The sequence below is a fragment of the Thermoascus crustaceus genome (assembly GCF_041956765.1).
Source record: "Thermoascus crustaceus strain CBS 181.67 unplaced genomic scaffold VTN00scaffold_1, whole genome shotgun sequence".
NCBI classification, from domain to species: domain Eukaryota; kingdom Fungi; phylum Ascomycota; class Eurotiomycetes; order Eurotiales; family Thermoascaceae; genus Thermoascus; species Thermoascus crustaceus.
The window spans coordinates 4,007,588-4,026,096 of NW_027192527.1; the positions used below are offsets into that span (position 1 = coordinate 4,007,588).

Genomic DNA, 18,509 nt, shown 5'->3' on the forward strand with positions numbered 1-18,509 from the left:
CCAATCCCTCGATCTTCAACTTTTGAATCGCCTGGTTCGATTCATATCTCTCATTTCTTCGCACGTACATTTGCGCTTTGCCCCTACTTGTTGATACGCTTTCAAGAGCTTGGTCTCTGATCCACCAAGAGAAGCACTTCACACACTCTCTACAGAAACAATGGCCCCGATCTCGAAGACCCTGACCCTTGCCGGCGCTTTCTTCGCCGCTGTTGGCACTGCCGCTCCCCTCAACAAGCGTGAGGATGTCGTCGTTTGGGAGACTGTGACGGACGTTGTCTGGACCACCATCGACACTACCATCACCATCACTCCTGGCCAGACTGCACCTGCCACTGTCATCCCGATCACCACCGTCGTCCCAACTACCTCGACCACGGTCACTCCGTCGAGCTCCAGCAGCAGCTCCAGCTCGATCTACACTCCGCCACCCCCAACGCAGGCTCCTGCGCCTCCGGCGACCTCTGCTCATCAGCCGGCTCCTACTACCTCTTCCGCTCCAGTTGTGACTTCTGCTCCGGCTCCTCAGCCCCCGGCGCCTGAGCCAGCTCCCAGCTCCAGCTCCAGCTCCTCTAGCGCTTCGGCGCCGGCGCCTTCAAGCAGCGCGCCCAGCGACTCCGACAACGGGGGCGTCTGCTCTCAGAGTGCTCCCTGCTCGGGTGACGGAACCTACTACGACACCGCCACCAGCGCCTCGGCCCCAAGCTCCTGCGGTTTCACCAACGATGGCCTCGCTGAGAATGTCATTGCTCTTCCCGTCGGCATGATGCAGGACAGCGACTGCGGAAAGACGGTCACCATCTCGTACGACGGCAAGACCTCGACCGCCAAGGTCGTTGACAAGTGCATGGGCTGCCAGGGCAACTCCATCGACATGTCCCGTCACCTCTTCGGCTCCCTTGCCGATATGGCTGAGGGTCGTCTCTCCAACGTCCAGTGGTGGTTCAACTAAAGTCGGATCTGTCCTCACGAACATGGTCGGGTTGCGCCGGCATAGGGCGTTTTCATTCGTTGGAATCTAGCTTCGAATCGCTTTATCTTTCTGCGAGGACCTCGGCGCGGGGACCTTGGCAGCGAGATCCGTGGCTCAGTCACTGGGCTTGGATCTCCTTTTACTTTTTTATATGTGAATAGATCTGCGGTGATATCTACGATACGAAAAATAGGCATGTTTCATGAATTTCTTTCCACGGCGTGCAAAACGACGCCAGATCATTTTCGGTGTTGCGGTTTCTGTCATTCGCTAGGACATGTTGAACGTGGACCTCTGGCGCACGAATGGCTACTGCTGGGACGAAATCGGGTGCTCAGGAAGGCCCAAAGGCAAGGAGACTCGGCGAGTCGGCGCAGATAGTGTCATGTTCAATGAATATCTTTGACTCAAAATGACATCTTCTAAACCACGTACACGTTCTTGCTAATTGGTAGTCTGCATGCACTGTGTAGCATTGTAGGGCTGGCTTGGTCACAAGGAGTGTAGTCCGCGTGGGAACAAATACGAAGCCTAATGCGGGAACCGACTCGCCGATCAGATGATCCTGAATCTCACGTCGGCACTGAGCCGAGGTTCACCTCGCCTTCCCCTGACTGTGATGCTCCCTGTTCCCTGTTTTCTGCCGTATTCTATTTGCTGCAGAAGCTTAACTCACGTAGAAGATCACGGAAACTTTAGCCTTCTCGAGATCCAAATATTCATTCACCTCTGGAATCGATCTAGATCGAGTCGAAGTGAATGTGGAGTACAGAAAATCTTCAGCCTTGCAGGGAGGAAGATTTCATCTTGGCTTTTGGGGGGCCCTGCCACTCGCTCAGGCCTCCAGGAGACGATGATCGATCGGGAGATGAATGAGGTGGCACTTGTTATCTGTTAGTGCCAGGTACAAGTTCCAACACACGGCAGAGCGGCAGAGCCAAGCCTCGCGCCGCGCCGTCGTCCGTCTAGACGATCGGCGGTCAGAGTCCCGATCGTTTGGGAAGTCCGGTTCAGGTTAGGCTCTGATTTAAAGTTGGGCCGGGTGTTTGAGGTTTTATTTAACGGTTACCTAACCTTTTTTTTTCCAACTTTTTTGAAGTAAGTTAATCCCGGGGCTTGCACAAGGATGGGTAGTTTTTTTTTGGGGGGGGGGGGGGGGGGGGAGGGCTGAGGTTTCATGTTTTAGTGAGTGAATGCAATTTTAATTTTAAGTCAATTTTAATTCTGATTTTTTGGGGTTGGAGATTTGGAGATGAGCGGGATGAGGTGAGATTGATGTGATGTGATGCATCGACAAGTTGGACAGGCCCGGGGGTTTGGCCCGGATTAAGACTGGGACTGGGACTTTACAGGTGCAGGTGCAGGTGGGTTTTCTTGAGTGTTTTTTATCATCATCATCAAGGGACGTCAAACTTGTCCTTTTTGCACATATTTCTAGACACCTGTTGTTGATGTTGTGACTGTCACTGATTACTACTACTACTACTACTACTATGTTATGAACCAACAAATTAGGCGTTGTCCAACACAGCCCTGCATGACGAGTGATGCCCCGCAAGGAAGGAAGATAAGAAATCAGTCACGTGACATGGAATGGAGGAAATAAAGATCCAGTATACCAGGTGTACCAAGTGCACAGACTGGTATACAGGGTATGACAGTATACCATGGGGAATGATATACAGAGAGGGTATACAGACAACATGGCAGAGTATACCATGGGATATACCAGGAGGGGTGGTATACAGAATGGTATACAAGGACTAGGCTATATAAGAACACTCATTACCACCATGTAGATAGCTTTAGTTCGTGCTCAATAACACATTGTTACTTGGTTATACACTGGCAGGTCAACAGGCTAACCTACTATTGGGCATACGTACTCAATGGGCGCTCTACTTCACCTTAGTCGCGTTGTCTATCGGTTGGTTTACTTTATTGTGTTTGACCTACGAAGCCCAAGCCTCCCTACCTTAAACCAAGCCACCGTTGCGACTCGGGACCGAAGGAGTGCGTAACAATGGGATGGACTACTGCACAGTCTGCTTGCCGTATGTCATCAAAATCGCTGGAGTTACCATTACCATGCTTGGAGATATGTGTAACTGTTGAATGGATGGCTGTCGGAACGAAAGCATGGAACATGCTCCCAGGCGCACTTGCAAGAGGATAAGTACCTGCGACAAGGCCACGTGAGACCTTGTAGGGGGGCTTGTATCGCAAGATGAGACATCAACTCTTTTTCTTCCCCCAACCTAGGAGGTTTTTAATGGTGGTATTGTGCCTGTGAGCGGCCACACAGGCGGGTGGTCTCAAGGGACTGAGACATTAAGGAAGAGGGGGAGGTCAATGTAAGGATTGCAGCCCTTTTTTCTTTTTCTTTTCTTTCTTTTCCAATCAGATCATGTTGAAGTCCAAGTCGCGGTTAAAACATAAGAGGAATAGAAGAATTAGATAACAATCTAGAAACTGATAATGTGTGAACACAGGAAGTCATAAGCTGGGCTAAACCATTCTCAATGGGGGTTCTTCTCATTAAGGGTCAATTCCAGCAGCTAGCATTCCAAGAGTCTATTCATCAACTTCATCTTCATCAGATCCTCTTCCCCGGCAGCCTATTCATCGATGACAGTCTCACCCGGCTCCAGCGGGAGGATCTCAAAACGAAGCCCCGGAAGAGTGAGTTCTCCTTTCAGTTTATCCTCAGGGTTCACGTCAGTCTCGAAGCTGACGCTGTTGGGTGAAAAAAAAAATTCTCACTCTGAGGTCTCATCCTCAGAGTCTTCATCCTCGGACTGCAGTTTACGCCGCCTACCTTCCACCTGCCTTGATGCCACTTCTAATAGGAGATTTGGGTCTCCAGACTTGCACGATGCACCGTGGAGAAGATCCTGATAATCGTGACCAAACTCCTCGACAAATGCCATCAGCATGTTGCGAGGCAGGTATCTCTCCGGTGTTTCCTAGAACGGCTTCCCCGTTTCGTCCCTTAGTACATGGCTGGCACCACCGTCTGAGTCTGTTGCCAGGCTCGCCGAAGAACCTGCATACAGTAGCGAAAATAAAGGTAGCGCGCGGCGGGCCGGAACGGCGTCAAGAATTCAAGGCGCTTGTTGTCCAGATCCCGCCATCTAAGAGATATCATGGGACGGATTCTCCTGTCAAGCAGGTCCCACGTCTATCAATGATTCGGGTCTTATACTCCCAAGGTTCTTGTTTTAACCAGGCCAGAAGCTCCACGGTCGTTGGGCGGTTGGGGAGGTCAGGGACAATGACGATTTTGCCCAAGTCGAATACATCTTCGACGTATTTTGCGAGTATAAGCTCGTTCCTGGGTGAAAAAAGCTCCGGTGGTTGCGTCTTGCCAAATATGGCATCCATTGTATCTTGGCCGTGCATATAGGCAAATAAGTGACCGGCTCTAGTGTCGCTCTCGGGGAACCACTCGCTGAGGATTGGGCACCAAGCCCAATCTTCTGTGGGATGGCGACTCCCATATACCTCAAACATTCTGTTGCGGAAGCCCACCTTGTATCTTCTTGTCCCGTTCTCCAGCCCCGGTGTTCTTGATTCCCAGGCCCATCTTGCCGGTCGTGAACAGCTTCATGAAACTGGCCCTTAAAGATCTCGCTTTCCCTGTTGTTTCCAGTTCCTGTGAGCGCTTATTGCACAACTTTACCCGACGCTCCCGAGCCCGGACTTGTTCGAATAGGGCTTTTGCTTGTTAAGTCTTCTGCCATTCAGCTTCTGTGCCCTTAAACTCCCGTAACGAGATCTTCCGCTCGATCTGGTGTCTTTCGAGGATTATATTTTCAACCTCGGCAGCCTGTGTCCAGAATGGCGCGTTGAACGATCCCTGGGCCTTTAGTTTCCTTTGGGCTACCCGCATGCTGTCCTCGATCTTTCTCTGCTGTTGCTCAAGTGGCTCTTATTCGTCGAGGGCTCGCTTGCTCGACGTGCGAGGTGGGATCTTCGGCTCGGACTCCATTGGCATGTCTTCTTCGTCTTCTGTAGGGTATAAAACAAGTACGAGGAAATTTAAACGTTGAGGACGGTAAAAATCAGCAGCACGAGTCTGTCAGCGGGATGCTTAGAGCTTGAACCCTTGTACATACCTCGGTATAGTGTGTTAAGCAGGTACTAGTAGCCTTCTCCTTTCCATGGTTTTTTTCTCTTCATTTCTACGAAAGGTCAATCTTGACTGATAATTTCAGACAAATAAGAAAGTTGCTATCCACAGTTAGATGGTACTGCTCCATTTTACTGTAGTCATACTTTCTGGTTGGGTGCTGACAAGGCTAGAAGGAATATTGAATGAATGCTGGGTTTTGGTAGCCGTGCACATATTTTATGATCTGCTGGGAGGAAATACAGACATTAGCACGCGAGGACTGTTAAGCTCTTCATTTATATTTCTTTTGGTGCTGGCATTGGGGACAAGAGACGTGAAATATGTATATATGTACAGAGTCAGTTGGCGTTCTAGTAGTCAGCCCAGCTGAACAAGTCCCACATACCCATTCTAGAAGATCATAGGATGCACCTCCACAATCGAAAGAATGCATTCGAAGAGGTTAGGGAACCAGAGCTAGTATGAATTCACGCTGGAAAAAAAAAAAAACAAACAGCGCCAGATGCCGCAGTTTGGACACATGCTCTTTACCGCCGTACCGTACTACGTTGAGAAAAGGATGTGGAGAGTGGGTGGTTATATAAGCTTGGGGCAGTAACTTAATTAGATTGGACAGTATTCCTGCGGATGATTTTCCGGTGCAAATTGGAGTATGGCACGCGTGAATGGTCAATTATCGGGCTTCGCATACACCGCTATTGTCACTAGACCCGGTCCCTTAGAACCCCTTCCGAAGGTACTAGTTGTCTAAACATAGTGGTCTACCTACTTACTAAAGAGGCAGTAGGGGAATGCTGCCTCCTCATGAGCCCCTTCTCGGCATGATTCAACAGATGGCTCTAATTTCATACGACTGTGTTAAGTACCTAATAGTAATCAATTCTTTTTGCCGAAAACGGTCAAATACTCCGAAAATACCAGCTAAGAGACCCGTGCGTTTTATTAGGTGCTGTACGAATAATGGATCTGGCCCTGCACTGAAACCCTGAACATCCGATTTTCCACTCAGATAAGCAAAACTGTCATGTCATTCTCCTACCTGTTCAAACCAACTCAACATTCCGACAGGGGGTCATAGTGTCCGTCTGTTTCTTCTGCTTTGACTTGTTTTGCATGGGACGTACCGACATCCACCATACGAGATCCACAGATCAGACCGGATAACTAATAATAGCAATAGTGACACAGGGTTTTGATGCACTCTGTATGTACATCGGCTGACCCTGAAGAGAAGAAGCGCAAATGCAGGCGTAATTTGCTACGGTTGGAAATATCAGTCCTCAGCCGCGGCCAAACCTACGCAAGTAGTACAGGAAATATGGTGTCTAAATACGTCAAGCTTTGCTTTGCCACGTGTTTTCTAATTTTTCCTATGTCTTATTTTAGGTAGGTATGTTGTACAGTCCCTGGTGCTCATTTGCCTCGTGTCCGGCCATCCGCAGACTCTGGCACGTAGCACTCAGAGCTTTTGATTCACGTGCTGTGCTGTGTTTGTTTGATTGATATTATTGCCTGGTCAGGTATCAAGGTATCAATTGGACGGACTGTGCCGTACATACCTACCTTAGGTACCTACCTAGGCAGGCAGGAGGTACTAGGTACTACCTAACGTCTTGAGATTACTAAGTAGTAGACGATCAGATCCTATTCGAAATAGATTTCCTCTGCGCGGCCACGTATGTGTGTAGCACAGTCTCTATTCCCTTTCCCGTGTTCAAGTGTGTCGCTTCCAAGATGAGCTGAGCCCTGTGTGAGGGCTTGCGCTGGAGCTGAAGTTCCGTTGATCTCACGGGCGTTTCAGGTTGATGAGATACCTTATGCTAGGCGCCCACATGATATATCGTCGTAGTACTTCGTCATCGTACTACAGGTAGGTGGATGTGGACAATCACGTGATTGAAGTACCTCTTGGGAATCATCTTTAAGATAAAAAAGAAAAAGGCATAATCCTGAAACGGGTTTATTCAGGACATGAAGCAGGCCAATGCAGGACTGACTATCAATCGGTAGGGGATGTTCATACGTCAACTCATGCAGTAATTGGAGGTAGTAATTGGAGGTAGTAAGGACTCCTGACTGCGCTGTGTAGATTGCGGTGTGCCGGGTTTTCGCGCACATCACCGCGGGCTGCAAGAGACCGCACAACCTGGACCTATAGACTCGAGACAACAGATGGTCTTTGCATCGCCAGCGCGGGTCCCTTGGCTGCTCAGCCGCAGAAAGCGGTCAGGGATGACGGTTGGACCGTGCAGCGGACTACACAACCTAGGCGGTCAAATTCTATGACTTGCCTGACGATATCTGATTCTCTGGCGCTAACGGTCTGCGTATACTTCCAAAGAGAGGTAGTAATGTGTGCACACCGTACTTTTAAGCGGGGTAACTTTAGGCATGAAACAAACAACTTTCCGAGGTGCAGCAGCTCCGTGGACAAGCCCTGCGGGAGAGGGGAAGAACCGAAAGCGGTGTTGTCATCCATGGATCGGGACGTGTCATGAGAGCATCTCCACTGCGCAGACTCTGTGCTCTCCGTGCATGAGGGGAAGATACGCAGCAGAAAGTGAGGGATGAAGGTAAGATGGGGAGTAGCACATGTACATAATCTGAAGAAGGAAAAAAAAACAAAAAAGAAACGGCAGTTGGGTGTTGGCGCAGTGGATACGACGGTAGCAGCTGGCCCGGGCGCGACGGCGCGCCGCGCGGAGCAGGTCCTCACGAGCCTCGACTCCGGATTGCCGATCTCACCACCAACCAGCGCCGTTGTCTTCGCCTCGCTCGTCCGGGGAACTTTCTCCTCGTCGGTTTCTTCCCGCCTGTCCTACCTATTACTTCCCTGCATCGCCTTCTATTCCTGCCTCGTGAATCTCTCTCCTCCTGCGTCGTTGGATGGCGTCCGGTCTGGCCCATCTTCCTCTCTTCTCCTCTCCTCTTCCTTGTTCCAGACGTCATCGCGATCCCCGCCTGGTCCTTTCCACGACGCTGCGGCCTCGAGAACGATGGGGACTTCCTCGGCATCTGAGATGGACCCGAATCTTGCCCGCATGAGTACGCAGTAGACAGAGACGTCCGTGTTTTGTCTCGTTGCAGGCCCGCGCTGTGTTCCCTCCAGCGGGCGTTGTCGCCCCTTCGCCGTCGAGATGGAGGATCGCAGAGCACCCGTCCTGGTGGTCTCGATCACCATCTTCGTCGTGGCGACCGTGTTCGTCGCGCTTCGCTTCATCTCGAGAATCGCTGTCGTGAAGAGAGTCGGGCTGCATGACTACTTCATGCTGCTTGCATGGGTATGTTTTCCCCCGTTCCGCACGCCAAATAGTGCAGGCGTCTTTTTACTGACGATCACGGTCGTCTCTAGCTGATTGACTTTGGCTTCTCCTTCTCCCTCTTCTATGCGACTTCGAAAGGCCTGGGTCTCCATGAGGTCGACATCAAGCCGGAGGCAAAGCCGGCTCTCCATCAGGCAGAATACGCGTTCACCGTGCTTTACGTGAGTTCCTCTCGGAACCGTCAAAGCTCTGTGAGCTATGCCATGCTGAACGTTGTCTAGAATCCCGCGTTGATGGCGATCAAAACATCGATTCTCGTCTTCTACTTGACCCTCACGAGCGGCGAAAAGGTCTTCCGTTGGGCAAATTATGCGACGCTCTTCGTGGTGGACGCGGCAGGACTGGGGCTGACGTTGGTCAACATCTTCCAATGCGATCCAGTGCGGGCCGGGTTTGCCTATCCCGTACCGCCGGGTTCTTCGTGTACGGACATCCTCACGCTGTATCTGTCCTCCGCGCCTGTCAATATCATCACGGATCTTGCGATTCTCTTCCTACCCATGCCGATCCTCACGCGGATGCGTCTCCCACGGAAGCAGAAGATCATCCTGGTTGTGACGTTCAGCTTCGGTTTTTTCGTGACTGTCGTTGATGTGATCAGGATCGCGTATCTACAAAGCGCTTCCACCTCCCGTATGCTGGCTTTCCAGGCTTCGAAGTCCCCTGCTGTGACTAGCGTTGAACATGAAGACTTTTCTTGTATGTTCTCTGACCCAAGTATCGATTATCGTTACTGACTCTGTTTGAAGGGTATGCTTCACTATCGTTCATGTGGTCGGCGATAGAAGTCAATGTTGGTATTATCTGCGCGTGTGTTCCGAGCCTGAAGCCCCTTGTTGCTCGGGTTCTTCCCAGAATGATCAGGGATACGGATGATTCCACCACTCGCGAGTCTCCGGCCGGACCACAAGTCCAGTCAGGGGAAATGTCTGCAAATCGCCTTCCGGAATTTGGTCTTACAACTCCGACTTTGAACCAGCAGAGTTCCCAGTCTGGTACTACGGGCATCAAGCGCTCGCAGAGCGAAAGTGCAAGTGGCAGCAGCGGCAACGGCGCGGGAAATTCCTCGGGGCAAGAGGACCTGCTGGACTTCCTGACAACCCCAGACACGGCGCCGCGCGATGTAGAGAGCACAGCGTATACCAGTGACTCTTCCCCTCGGAATATCACTTTCTTCGATTTTGTGAACATGAAGGCACCTAAGAGCATGCTGAAGATGAACAACAGGGAGTCGATTCCTCCGATAGCAATGACCACGATTCTCTTCTTCCTCTGGGGATTTGCCTATGGCCTGCTGGACATTTTGAACACACAGTTTCAGGCTATTGTGAAGTTGGATTCTTGGGATTCCCTGGGGCTACACGGCGCATACTATGGAGGCTATCTCGTTGGTCCGCCCTTGATAGGTCTTCCGGTCCTGAAAAAGTGGGGATTCAAGTCTACGTTCATCACGGGTCTCTGTATCTACGCCTGCGGTACTTTAATATTTTGGCCGTCCGCGGTGTTGACCTCCTTCTCTGCCTTCATTGTGTCGAATTTCATCGTAGGTTTCGGGCTCTCGGTTCTGGAGACCGCCGCAAACCCATTCATATCGCTCTGCGGCCCCCAGGAGAATGCAGAGGTGCGACTGAACATCTCTCAGGGTGTTCAAGCCATAGGAAGTGTCGTTTCGCCGCTTCTTGCCAAGAAGGTGCTCTTCAAAAAGGTTCATGATGCCCCATCCCTCGTCGATGTGCAGTGGACCTATCTCGGCATTGCACTCTTTGACGTGCTCTTGGCCGTTGTCTTCTACTACCTGCCCATACCTGAAGCGTCGGATGAAGACCTCAAGGAGCTGGCGGATCGTCGCCGAGACGACAACTCCGCGAAAGTCGCCGGCGTTCCCGTTGTCTGGCTCACACTCGGACTGGGCCTGTTTTCGCAATTCTGTTATGTTGGTGGCCAAGAAGGGCTCTCGACTCACTTTGAGGCCCTCGTGAGCACTTTCAAGCCAAAGTATGTGACCTGTTAGTTGTGTATGTTCCGATCTGTTCAGTTCTGACAGCGTGTTAACAGCGATAACCTCGGTCCTTTCGAGTATCTGACGATCGGCCACACCACGTTCGCTGTTGGCCGTTTCCTCGCCGCCTTTGCCCAATGGTTCCTCAAACCGCGATGGATCCTTCTTGTCGCGTATGTTGGCATGATTGTCTTCTCGGTCCTTTGTGTGAATACTACGGGGTCCGCCGGTGTCGCTATGGGACTTATGGTCTATCTCTTCGAGAGTGGTGCATTCAGCATCATCTTCGCCATCTCCCTGCGTGGCACAGCGCAGCACACGAAGACCGCCTCCGCGCTCATGGCAGCAGCCATCAGCGGCGGAGCCATCTTCCCGTTCCCGCAGCAGAGTGCTGCACTTGCCCGCGGCACTCCTTACTCATTCTGTGTTGTCGTGGCCGCCTTTAGCGCCGGTGCTATCTTCCCACTGTACCTCAACCTGGTCCCCGCAGCGAGGAAGCAGGTCGACCCTGTTCCCAACGAGTACCTCCGGCATAATCCCCGCAGACGACGCTATAAACAGCCGGTCGTCCATCGCGAAAAGGAGAATCCCGCTTCCGGGGGAGTCTTGTCCCGACGGCGCAGCGTGCTCCCCTCGGATCCCTTGCCGACAGTGCAACTGCCCGAGGAGGCGTATACTGCTCCTGTTGGTCGCGACCATGCCGTGCTGAGCGGCAGCACTGCGAAGAGTCTATCCACCGGGGGGCAGGATCATATGTGATCTGACGTGCCCCACTCGATGCATATAGAACGTGAAACTGCTGAAGTCACCTTTTTTTTTTAACGTGGCGTTGCCGTCCTTCGTTGACTCTTTTCCTTGTGATATCCACTTCTCGCACGACTCTTTCTGGGACAAACGCTTCTCAGTTCTGCAATAATTCATGCATGATACCCGTGGCGCGTTTCCTTCCACTTAAATTATGCCTTTTAACTGTCAACTGCCGGTTATATATCATTGCCATTACCGACCCCGATCAGATCAGATCAGGTCTGAAACCACCAGCACGGTTTTTCCTTTTTCCCTTTTCTCACTTTGTAAATATTTCTTTGGTTTACTACGGTTTTATTCTCTGTTGCTGCTGCGTTCAAGCGAGGCGTTCTGGGCGGCAATCTGCATTTGTGAGAGACTGGCCTATCATCGTCATCACCATCGAATCAGGGATTGATCTACTTTTCTATTTTTGGATTGTCTATTTATACTTGGGGATATACATGTTCACACAGAAAAATGGGATATTTGAAGGGAAAGGAAATCAGGACTCACTATTTACCTACTTAACGTGACACCGCGTGGGATGGCAGATAACTGAAGGGTTCAGGGAGTGTATTTAGCAGCTAGCTCTCGCCAAGTTATTCGCTTGGGCTTTGGATAGTGCGAATCCTGTAGCCTGTCAGGTCAATCAACAAGATTTGGAAGGAACCACCTACCAGTTATTACTCTTATTGTACTGCAAGTCTACACCTTTTTCCTTCAGTTCTTTATTAATTGAAAAACATGTATTGTCGTCTGTCAGCCGAATATTACCACTATAACCTAGTGGTATGCCAAGAAGCCTATGAGCCTAGTCAGCACGCGCCGATCCAGGCATCTCGAAGGCCAGAATCCCTGCAATGAAGGAACTATACTGCCTATACCCATGATTGGCTATTATACCCTTGCATTACCCCTTTATATTGCATCGATACATCATTCTTTCGGAATCGTTTGATATATCCATATTCGGAAGGTCTTAACCCCTAAGTCCATGAGAATAAATAGTCAGTTAGTTAGGTAGATTCGAATAATCAGAGCTTTCATCATCATCATACCTTCGGATTACTAGGTTCGCGCAGTCTGACATCATCTCTCTCGTTCTTATTATTCGTGATCTGTTTGCTTGCTGAATCCTGACCTTTGTCTGTTTTAAACTATGTGCGGAAATTGAAACTGAAAAATTCGGTCTATTAATGCACAAAAGCTACATTTATTTCTCCTCCTTAATAAGATACCTGTTCACATTTTCCATGTTTTTTCAACCTCGAGTACGTCCTCATCAATCTCTCTCCACCCCAACTGACTCCACCTCTCCGGTCGCTCCAACGCGTCAACGAAATGCTTCAATGCTAATACAAATTGGGACGCCCATCTTTGCTTACTCACAGCTCCAACTCCTGTAGCCAGCGGCGTGATTAATATCGTCTCAATCCTGTCTTCAGACCTGTGTCGATTCCACCCTTCCACTTGACATAGTAAACTCCACACACATTCATACACCACTTCCCGATCCCATGAGACCGTATCTGGACACCTCATGGTCGGGCAGATAGCCACCCATTTACATCCCCATTTATTAGTGCCTTCCAATTCTTTAGGAAAGGGAACCAGCGTGCAAGATCCCGGTGGCGCAAAGCCTCTCCACCGCTCATAGAGAATTTTCTGCGCTGCATGCGTGAGAGTATCATAGGCATGATGTGGAAGACAGAAATTTCTAGAGATGGCATCATCGAAGGCGCCATCCAGCCGGCCGTAGGAGTTGGCGGGTGAGACGACTAATTGGAATTTTGTCGCGGGTGGGACATCGCGGAGAGCTTTGTTGAGAACTGTGACTTTGATTTTGGGTTTCTCTGCGAAGGATGCCCATTGAGCGGATAAGGCTTCATTGAATGCGGTTATGAATTTTTCCTCCATGCAGAGGAGAATAATTTCTGGGATATCTTGGAGAGTTGCCATTGTGGGCTGGACAGGGGGGTTTCTTCTTAGATATTATCGTTGTATAAAGATACTTCTCGATGGGAAGATGATATATATATAGTCTGTCTTTGCAGGCAACATCTGAAGAAAAATTGCTGCCTGGATAATATTCGTTTAGGCAGCCTTAAGTTAACACGTCAAATGGCATTGGGAAGACCGAAGTCGTCGTGTTGTCGCTGCGCCCACTAGTCTCACACGTCGCAGCTTTCCAAGCCACCCCAAAATAGCCGCTCACAGGAGGGAAAGATCAGCAGGAGCACATCTCTCTCCCAACCAGACAGTCTTGTCTCATTCCCTGGCCGCCCACAAGGCGTACGACCTCCCAGTCCGCTCGAAACTATCGTAGCGAATATTCGTCACGGAGCACAGCAAGGTAGCAATGTTCCATGATGCATTTTTGTAATCGGCCATGATGATCCCATGCGCAATACGGAAATGGGGTCACATCCATACCTTACTCCAACTCAAGTCGGGTAGTTAGTCCTGAGAGTGGGCGAGTGAGCGGAGAAAAGAAAAGAGAAAGAAAATCGGGTCGGATCGTTCTGCAATTCAAGAAGTCGCCTGCCATGGGTTTATATAGTTAGGATAGGCAAAATAGAAATTACTTCACTGCCTTCTTTGATTGAAAGGGATGGCCGAGGGATCGAATCAACCATCCTTCTGCGATCTGGTCGTCTGGCTGCTCTGCATATACTTGTACTCTACTGTCGACTACATGGAGAAAGGCCTCCAGCATGTACGTTGGGGTCTGATCTGATCTAGACCCCGGCATGTAAGCCACCTGTAGCGGACCCATGGGCCCAAGAAAATGGGATCTGCCAATCTCCAGTCACCTATAGATCATTACAATTTACAGAACTAGAACTAAGTTTAATGTTCAGGTGGAGCGTGTTTATTTATTTTTTCATCATTTTCTCATTTCATCTAGGCAGTTATATAGACCTATCTAAGTAGGTGTCTATAAAACGCCAGACGTAAGATTCATTTCACGATCGTTGCAGTGCATCCCAAGTCTTGCAAACGAGACAGAACATAACAACAGCGACAAGAACATGAGAACGCTGAAGCAGAAGACATGCGAAAAAAAACTGGCTAAACAACACATAGACCGTTCCACCGCGCCGACATAAGTACATCAAACATGTAAAAGTATAAGAGTGGATATCTAGTAGAAGACATGAGAAGGGATAAGATTTATGGCGAAATAACTCACCACCAGTCACCGTGCTCCTTCATGGCGGCGGCGACCTTCTTGAAACCGGCAATGTTGCTACCGGCAACCAGAGAAGGCAGGACACCCTCGGCAGGAGTGACGTACTCCTTGGCGGTCTCGAGACCGTTGTGGAAGCAAGACTCCATGATGCCCTTGAGCTTCTCGTCGACCTCCTCGGCGGTCCAGCTCAGACGAGCAGAGTTCTGGGCCATCTCAAGACCAGACACGGCGACACCACCAGCGTTGGCGGCCTTGCCAGGGGCGTACCAGATGGCGTCACCACCCTTGTTGGCCTCACGGTGGGCCTCGAAGATGTCGATGGCCTCCTGGGTGCAGCCCATGTTGGAGCCCTCAGCGATGAACTTGCAGCCAGCGGCGATCAGGCCCTTAGCCTCCTCGCCAGAGACCTCGTTCTGGGTAGCAGAGGGGAGGGCAACGTCGACCTTGCCGACGTGCAGCCATGGGCGCTCACCCTCGAGGTACTTGAACTTGTTCTTGAAGGCGTCAGTGTTGGCGATAGAGGACAGCTGCTTGCGCTCGACCTTGAGCTGAGCAATGAGGGCAATCTCCTCGGGAGTGAAGCTGCCCTCACCCTGGAGGACGAGAGAGCCCTTGCTGTCGGACAGGGAGACGACGGTACCGCCGAGCTCGATGACCTTGAGGGCGGCGTACTGAGCAACGTTTCCGGAGCCAGAGATGGCGACGCGCTTGCCGGCGAAGGACTCCTTGCCGCCAGAGGCGTACTTGATCATGTGCTGGACGTAGTAGACGAGACCGTAACCGGTGGCCTCAGGGCGGATTAGGGAACCACCCCAGCTGCCACCCTTACCGGTGAGGACACCCTCCCACTGGTTGCGGATCTTCTTGTACTGGCCGAACATGTAGCCAACCTCACGGCCAGAGACACCGATGTCACCGGCCGGAACGTCAGTGTCGGCACCAATGTGCTTGCACAGCTCGGTCATGAAGGCAACGCAGAAGCGGCGGATCTCGTTGTCGGACTTGCCCTTGGGGTCGAAGTCGGCACCACCCTTACCACCACCCATGTTGAGACCAGTGAGGGCGTTCTTGAAGATCTGCTCGAAACCGAGGAACTTCAAGATGGAGAGGTTGACTGTGAGGGAAAATCGTCAGCGACAGGGTTCCGACGATCGACGGAGCGAGGCAACTCACCGCTGGGGTGGAAACGGAGACCACCCTTGTACGGGCCAAGGGCGGAGTTGAACTGGACACGGTAGCCCCGGTTGACCTGGAGTTCGCCCTTGTCATCCTCCCAGACGACACGGAACTGGACGACACGCTCCGGGATGGAGGCGACCTGCAGGGCCTTGCGGTATTCGGGGTTCTTCTGGAAGAGAGTGGAGTTCTCGAGCGTCGAGGCCAGCTCTGTGAAACGGGCAATGGTCAGCTACTTGCTCGCCTTCCAATGGCTCGAGAAAACCAAGACGGTGCCAAGGCTTGGTGGAGAAAAAAAATTGCATGCGGTCACACCTTTGTACGCCTGCTCGAATTCGGGCTCGTGAGGGATGTTAGACATTTTGGCGATGGATTGAGAAGTCCTCTCGAAAAAAAAAACTAGAAGTAGAAAAGAGGTTGTTCGAAGGGTATCGAGGTCAATTGACTAGCGATGATGTCAAGCGCGGAAGCACGGACGAAGATCGACACAGGGTATCTTGGAGGAGCAGGCAGGCAGGCGACGACACTCGAGAAGAGATCGAAAGATGAGAAGGAAAGGAGGAGAAGAAGAGAACGGGAGAAGGAGGGGGATGGGGAGCTTTATTTATGGGGGGAGGGTCCATGGGCACGGATCCGGCACCGAGGCCGGCGGAGGTTTCGCCTGCGTAAAAGATGGGATAACAGGTTGGAGCCGGCTCGGGCGACACGGCGGGAACAGAGGTCGGACGAGAACGCGCACACCACGCCCGCCACGCCCATGCCGTTCCTGCCGTTCGTGCCGTGTGGTCGACCTGCAATCCCGGCCCGGCGAGCAATTCTCCCTCGCTGCTAGACTCCAATTCGTCCTGCCAGGCACGCGACCGCATGGGCGAATGGACGCCAGCAGCACCACCGGTGGTCGGGCCTCTGCGCGGGACGAGCCCGATGTTCGGGGCGCTGAGGCCAACTCCGGCGCCGACCGGTCCACGGAGTGGCGTTTGCGCCCCGCCGCCAGTCATGTTTTCCTGTCATCAGTTTTCCCACCCCCACCCCGCCTTTATTATCTGATCTGATCGTTTTACGCACAACGACTCCCTATCTCCTGCTTCGGGCTCGGATCACTTGAATGCTGTCTCTCTATACGCAGAACATATCTGGGGTCTTCATCAGCCATCTTCTGGGGTCCCCGCGTGGTGGTGTGCACGGAGCGTTGTCCTCCGCACATCTGTCCTTTCCGTCCGCCCCCCTCCCTCCTCCGGCGCCCCTCCGACTCTGGGCTGATGGACAGCGGAAAATCCCGGGTCGACAGATATTCATGTCGGCTCGTGTCCGTGGATCACTCCGAGTCTAGAACTGCCATCCCGACTGGCTGTTCCTGCAGCTGGCCACTCACCGGCGGTCGTGCCCGATGCTTGTCCTTCGCCTCGTGTTGCTTGGCCCAGAAGCCAAGCGCCCACGAAAATTCCCTCGCGGCACCTTATCAGTGCCCTCCTCCAACCATTATTGATATTATTTCGTAGTGCCCATCGACATAGATAAAGCTCAGATCCTGGTTCTCACGTGGAGTCACGTGCCAGGCGCCATGAACTGCAACCACTGTACATAAATCCATTAGATTAAATTAAACTAAACCGCCCTAAATGCGCAACGGTCCTGCACGGTGACGTTGAGGGCCTACCCTAATCCTACACAGTGCATGTTTCCCTTCACCCTGTCCCGACTCCCGAGTCCCGGGCCTCAGAACCGACTCAATCCCCCTCAACAACGGAACGGACAAAATATAATAATGTTATTATGCACTCGTATCCGTCGATCTTCCCATGCAACTGCAACATTCTCTCTACACCCCGTGTCGATCCCGATACACCGGTGACCCGTCTCAGCCTAGGTAACCTCCATGCTACGTGGCAGGAATCCTACAGAAAAGAAAAATACTTAATTAACGTCACCCATCTTCCATCTTCCCGTGTTGAGAGCCTAAATCAGGCTGACAATCTCAAGTACCTGCGCGTTGTGCCTTCCAATTGGCCCGGCCCTGACTTCTGACTTAATGTCATTTTCTAATCCCATGTGTCGCGGGCGGACAAGCCTAAAAGCCTAAATTAAAAAAAGCACACTCTTTCCCCCCCTCCACCCCTCCTGTTCTCTGGTCCCTCGCTCCCAAGGTCCTAGGAGAATGGCTTCCCCGCAGTTCTGACCTTCTTAATATTATTGTCATCATTTCCTCGGGACGGCATCCCTTGCTCCGGCTCTCATGACATGACATGATATAGTTGCACGTGTCTAACGCTCTGTTTTGACGCGCGACTCCAACTCAACCTAGGTAAGCCACAGCGGGGCAGCATCGAAGAATCCATCATGCCGGCAAAATCATGTCGCCTGTTGACAGGCGGGGTAATCAATCCCTTGTGGGGCCTCAGGCATCATACGTCACAGCACTACAGTTACAGTATGTACAAGCACGCTGCACGGAGCACATACAGGGGAGCCGGTCGGCGAACACCTCAAAAATAAAGCCCGAGGATTCAACTCTTAAACTCTAGACTGCAAGTCCCCTTCGCCATACCAACCTTGGTAACTAGACATGCCGCGGGGTCCCAGGGCCCGTCATTACCCGTTCATGACTTCCTGAATCTACCGTACCTACCTGCATCCCTATATCCGTCAACATGCGCAGTACTTAGACGAGGCATCCTACCTACCTAATGTACTATACTTGAGAGGTCCACCACCGCAATCCCATTCAGTTAACCATCGATGCTCTTTTGATTTATATTCAAAGCAAGACAGGAGCAGCTCTTATGCATACCTACTTATTTCTGATTTGATTCTGTCGGCCGAATTCCCCCCACGCTACTGCACCAACTACCTATGCTGTCCACTCACAAGTTGCAGCCTGATCGAGATCGAGTATCTTGTGTGGTATTCATCGATTAGGTACC

At 51.4% G+C, this 18,509-nt stretch overlaps 7 protein-coding genes across 7 annotated transcripts; 3 read left to right on the forward strand and 4 right to left on the reverse strand.

Moving 5' to 3' along the window:
* Positions 1–160: 160 nt before the first annotated feature.
* VTN00DRAFT_1424 (uncharacterized protein) lies at positions 161–952 on the forward strand (the record flags this gene model as incomplete). Its single annotated transcript, XM_069427530.1, has 1 exon — positions 161–952. One exon carries the CDS (start codon positions 161–163, stop codon positions 950–952), a length of 792 nt encoding a protein of 263 aa, XP_069292126.1.
* Positions 953–3,591: 2,639 nt separating this feature from the next.
* On the reverse strand, positions 3,592–4,583 carry VTN00DRAFT_1425 (uncharacterized protein; the record flags this gene model as incomplete). Its single annotated transcript, XM_069427531.1, has 4 exons — positions 3,592–3,709; positions 3,973–4,107; positions 4,179–4,452; positions 4,505–4,583. The coding sequence occupies 4 exons, from the start codon at positions 4,581–4,583 to the stop codon at positions 3,592–3,594; spliced, it is 606 nt and encodes a 201-aa protein (XP_069292127.1).
* A 3,092-nt stretch (positions 4,584–7,675) lies between these two features.
* Positions 7,676–8,164, forward strand: VTN00DRAFT_1426 (uncharacterized protein; the record flags this gene model as incomplete). Its single annotated transcript, XM_069427532.1, has 2 exons — positions 7,676–7,681; positions 7,748–8,164. 2 exons carry the CDS (start codon positions 7,676–7,678, stop codon positions 8,162–8,164), a joined length of 423 nt encoding a protein of 140 aa, XP_069292128.1.
* Positions 8,165–8,245: 81 nt separating this feature from the next.
* On the forward strand, positions 8,246–11,189 carry VTN00DRAFT_1427 (uncharacterized protein; the record flags this gene model as incomplete). The annotated part of the gene is made up of 5 exons (XM_069427533.1): positions 8,246–8,389; positions 8,461–8,592; positions 8,653–9,130; positions 9,181–10,426; positions 10,487–11,189. 5 exons carry the CDS (start codon positions 8,246–8,248, stop codon positions 11,187–11,189), a joined length of 2,703 nt encoding a protein of 900 aa, XP_069292129.1.
* A 1,272-nt stretch (positions 11,190–12,461) lies between these two features.
* VTN00DRAFT_1428 (uncharacterized protein) lies at positions 12,462–13,178 on the reverse strand (the record flags this gene model as incomplete). The annotated part of the gene is made up of 1 exon (XM_069427534.1): positions 12,462–13,178. The coding sequence occupies one exon, from the start codon at positions 13,176–13,178 to the stop codon at positions 12,462–12,464; it is 717 nt and encodes a 238-aa protein (XP_069292130.1).
* Positions 13,179–14,408: 1,230 nt separating this feature from the next.
* VTN00DRAFT_1429 (uncharacterized protein) lies at positions 14,409–15,949 on the reverse strand (the record flags this gene model as incomplete). Its single annotated transcript, XM_069427535.1, has 3 exons — positions 14,409–15,526; positions 15,586–15,798; positions 15,904–15,949. 3 exons carry the CDS (start codon positions 15,947–15,949, stop codon positions 14,409–14,411), a joined length of 1,377 nt encoding a protein of 458 aa, XP_069292131.1.
* A 76-nt stretch (positions 15,950–16,025) lies between these two features.
* On the reverse strand, positions 16,026–16,586 carry VTN00DRAFT_1430 (uncharacterized protein; the record flags this gene model as incomplete). Its single annotated transcript, XM_069427537.1, has 1 exon — positions 16,026–16,586. The coding sequence occupies one exon, from the start codon at positions 16,584–16,586 to the stop codon at positions 16,026–16,028; it is 561 nt and encodes a 186-aa protein (XP_069292132.1).
* Positions 16,587–18,509: the final 1,923 nt, after the last annotated feature.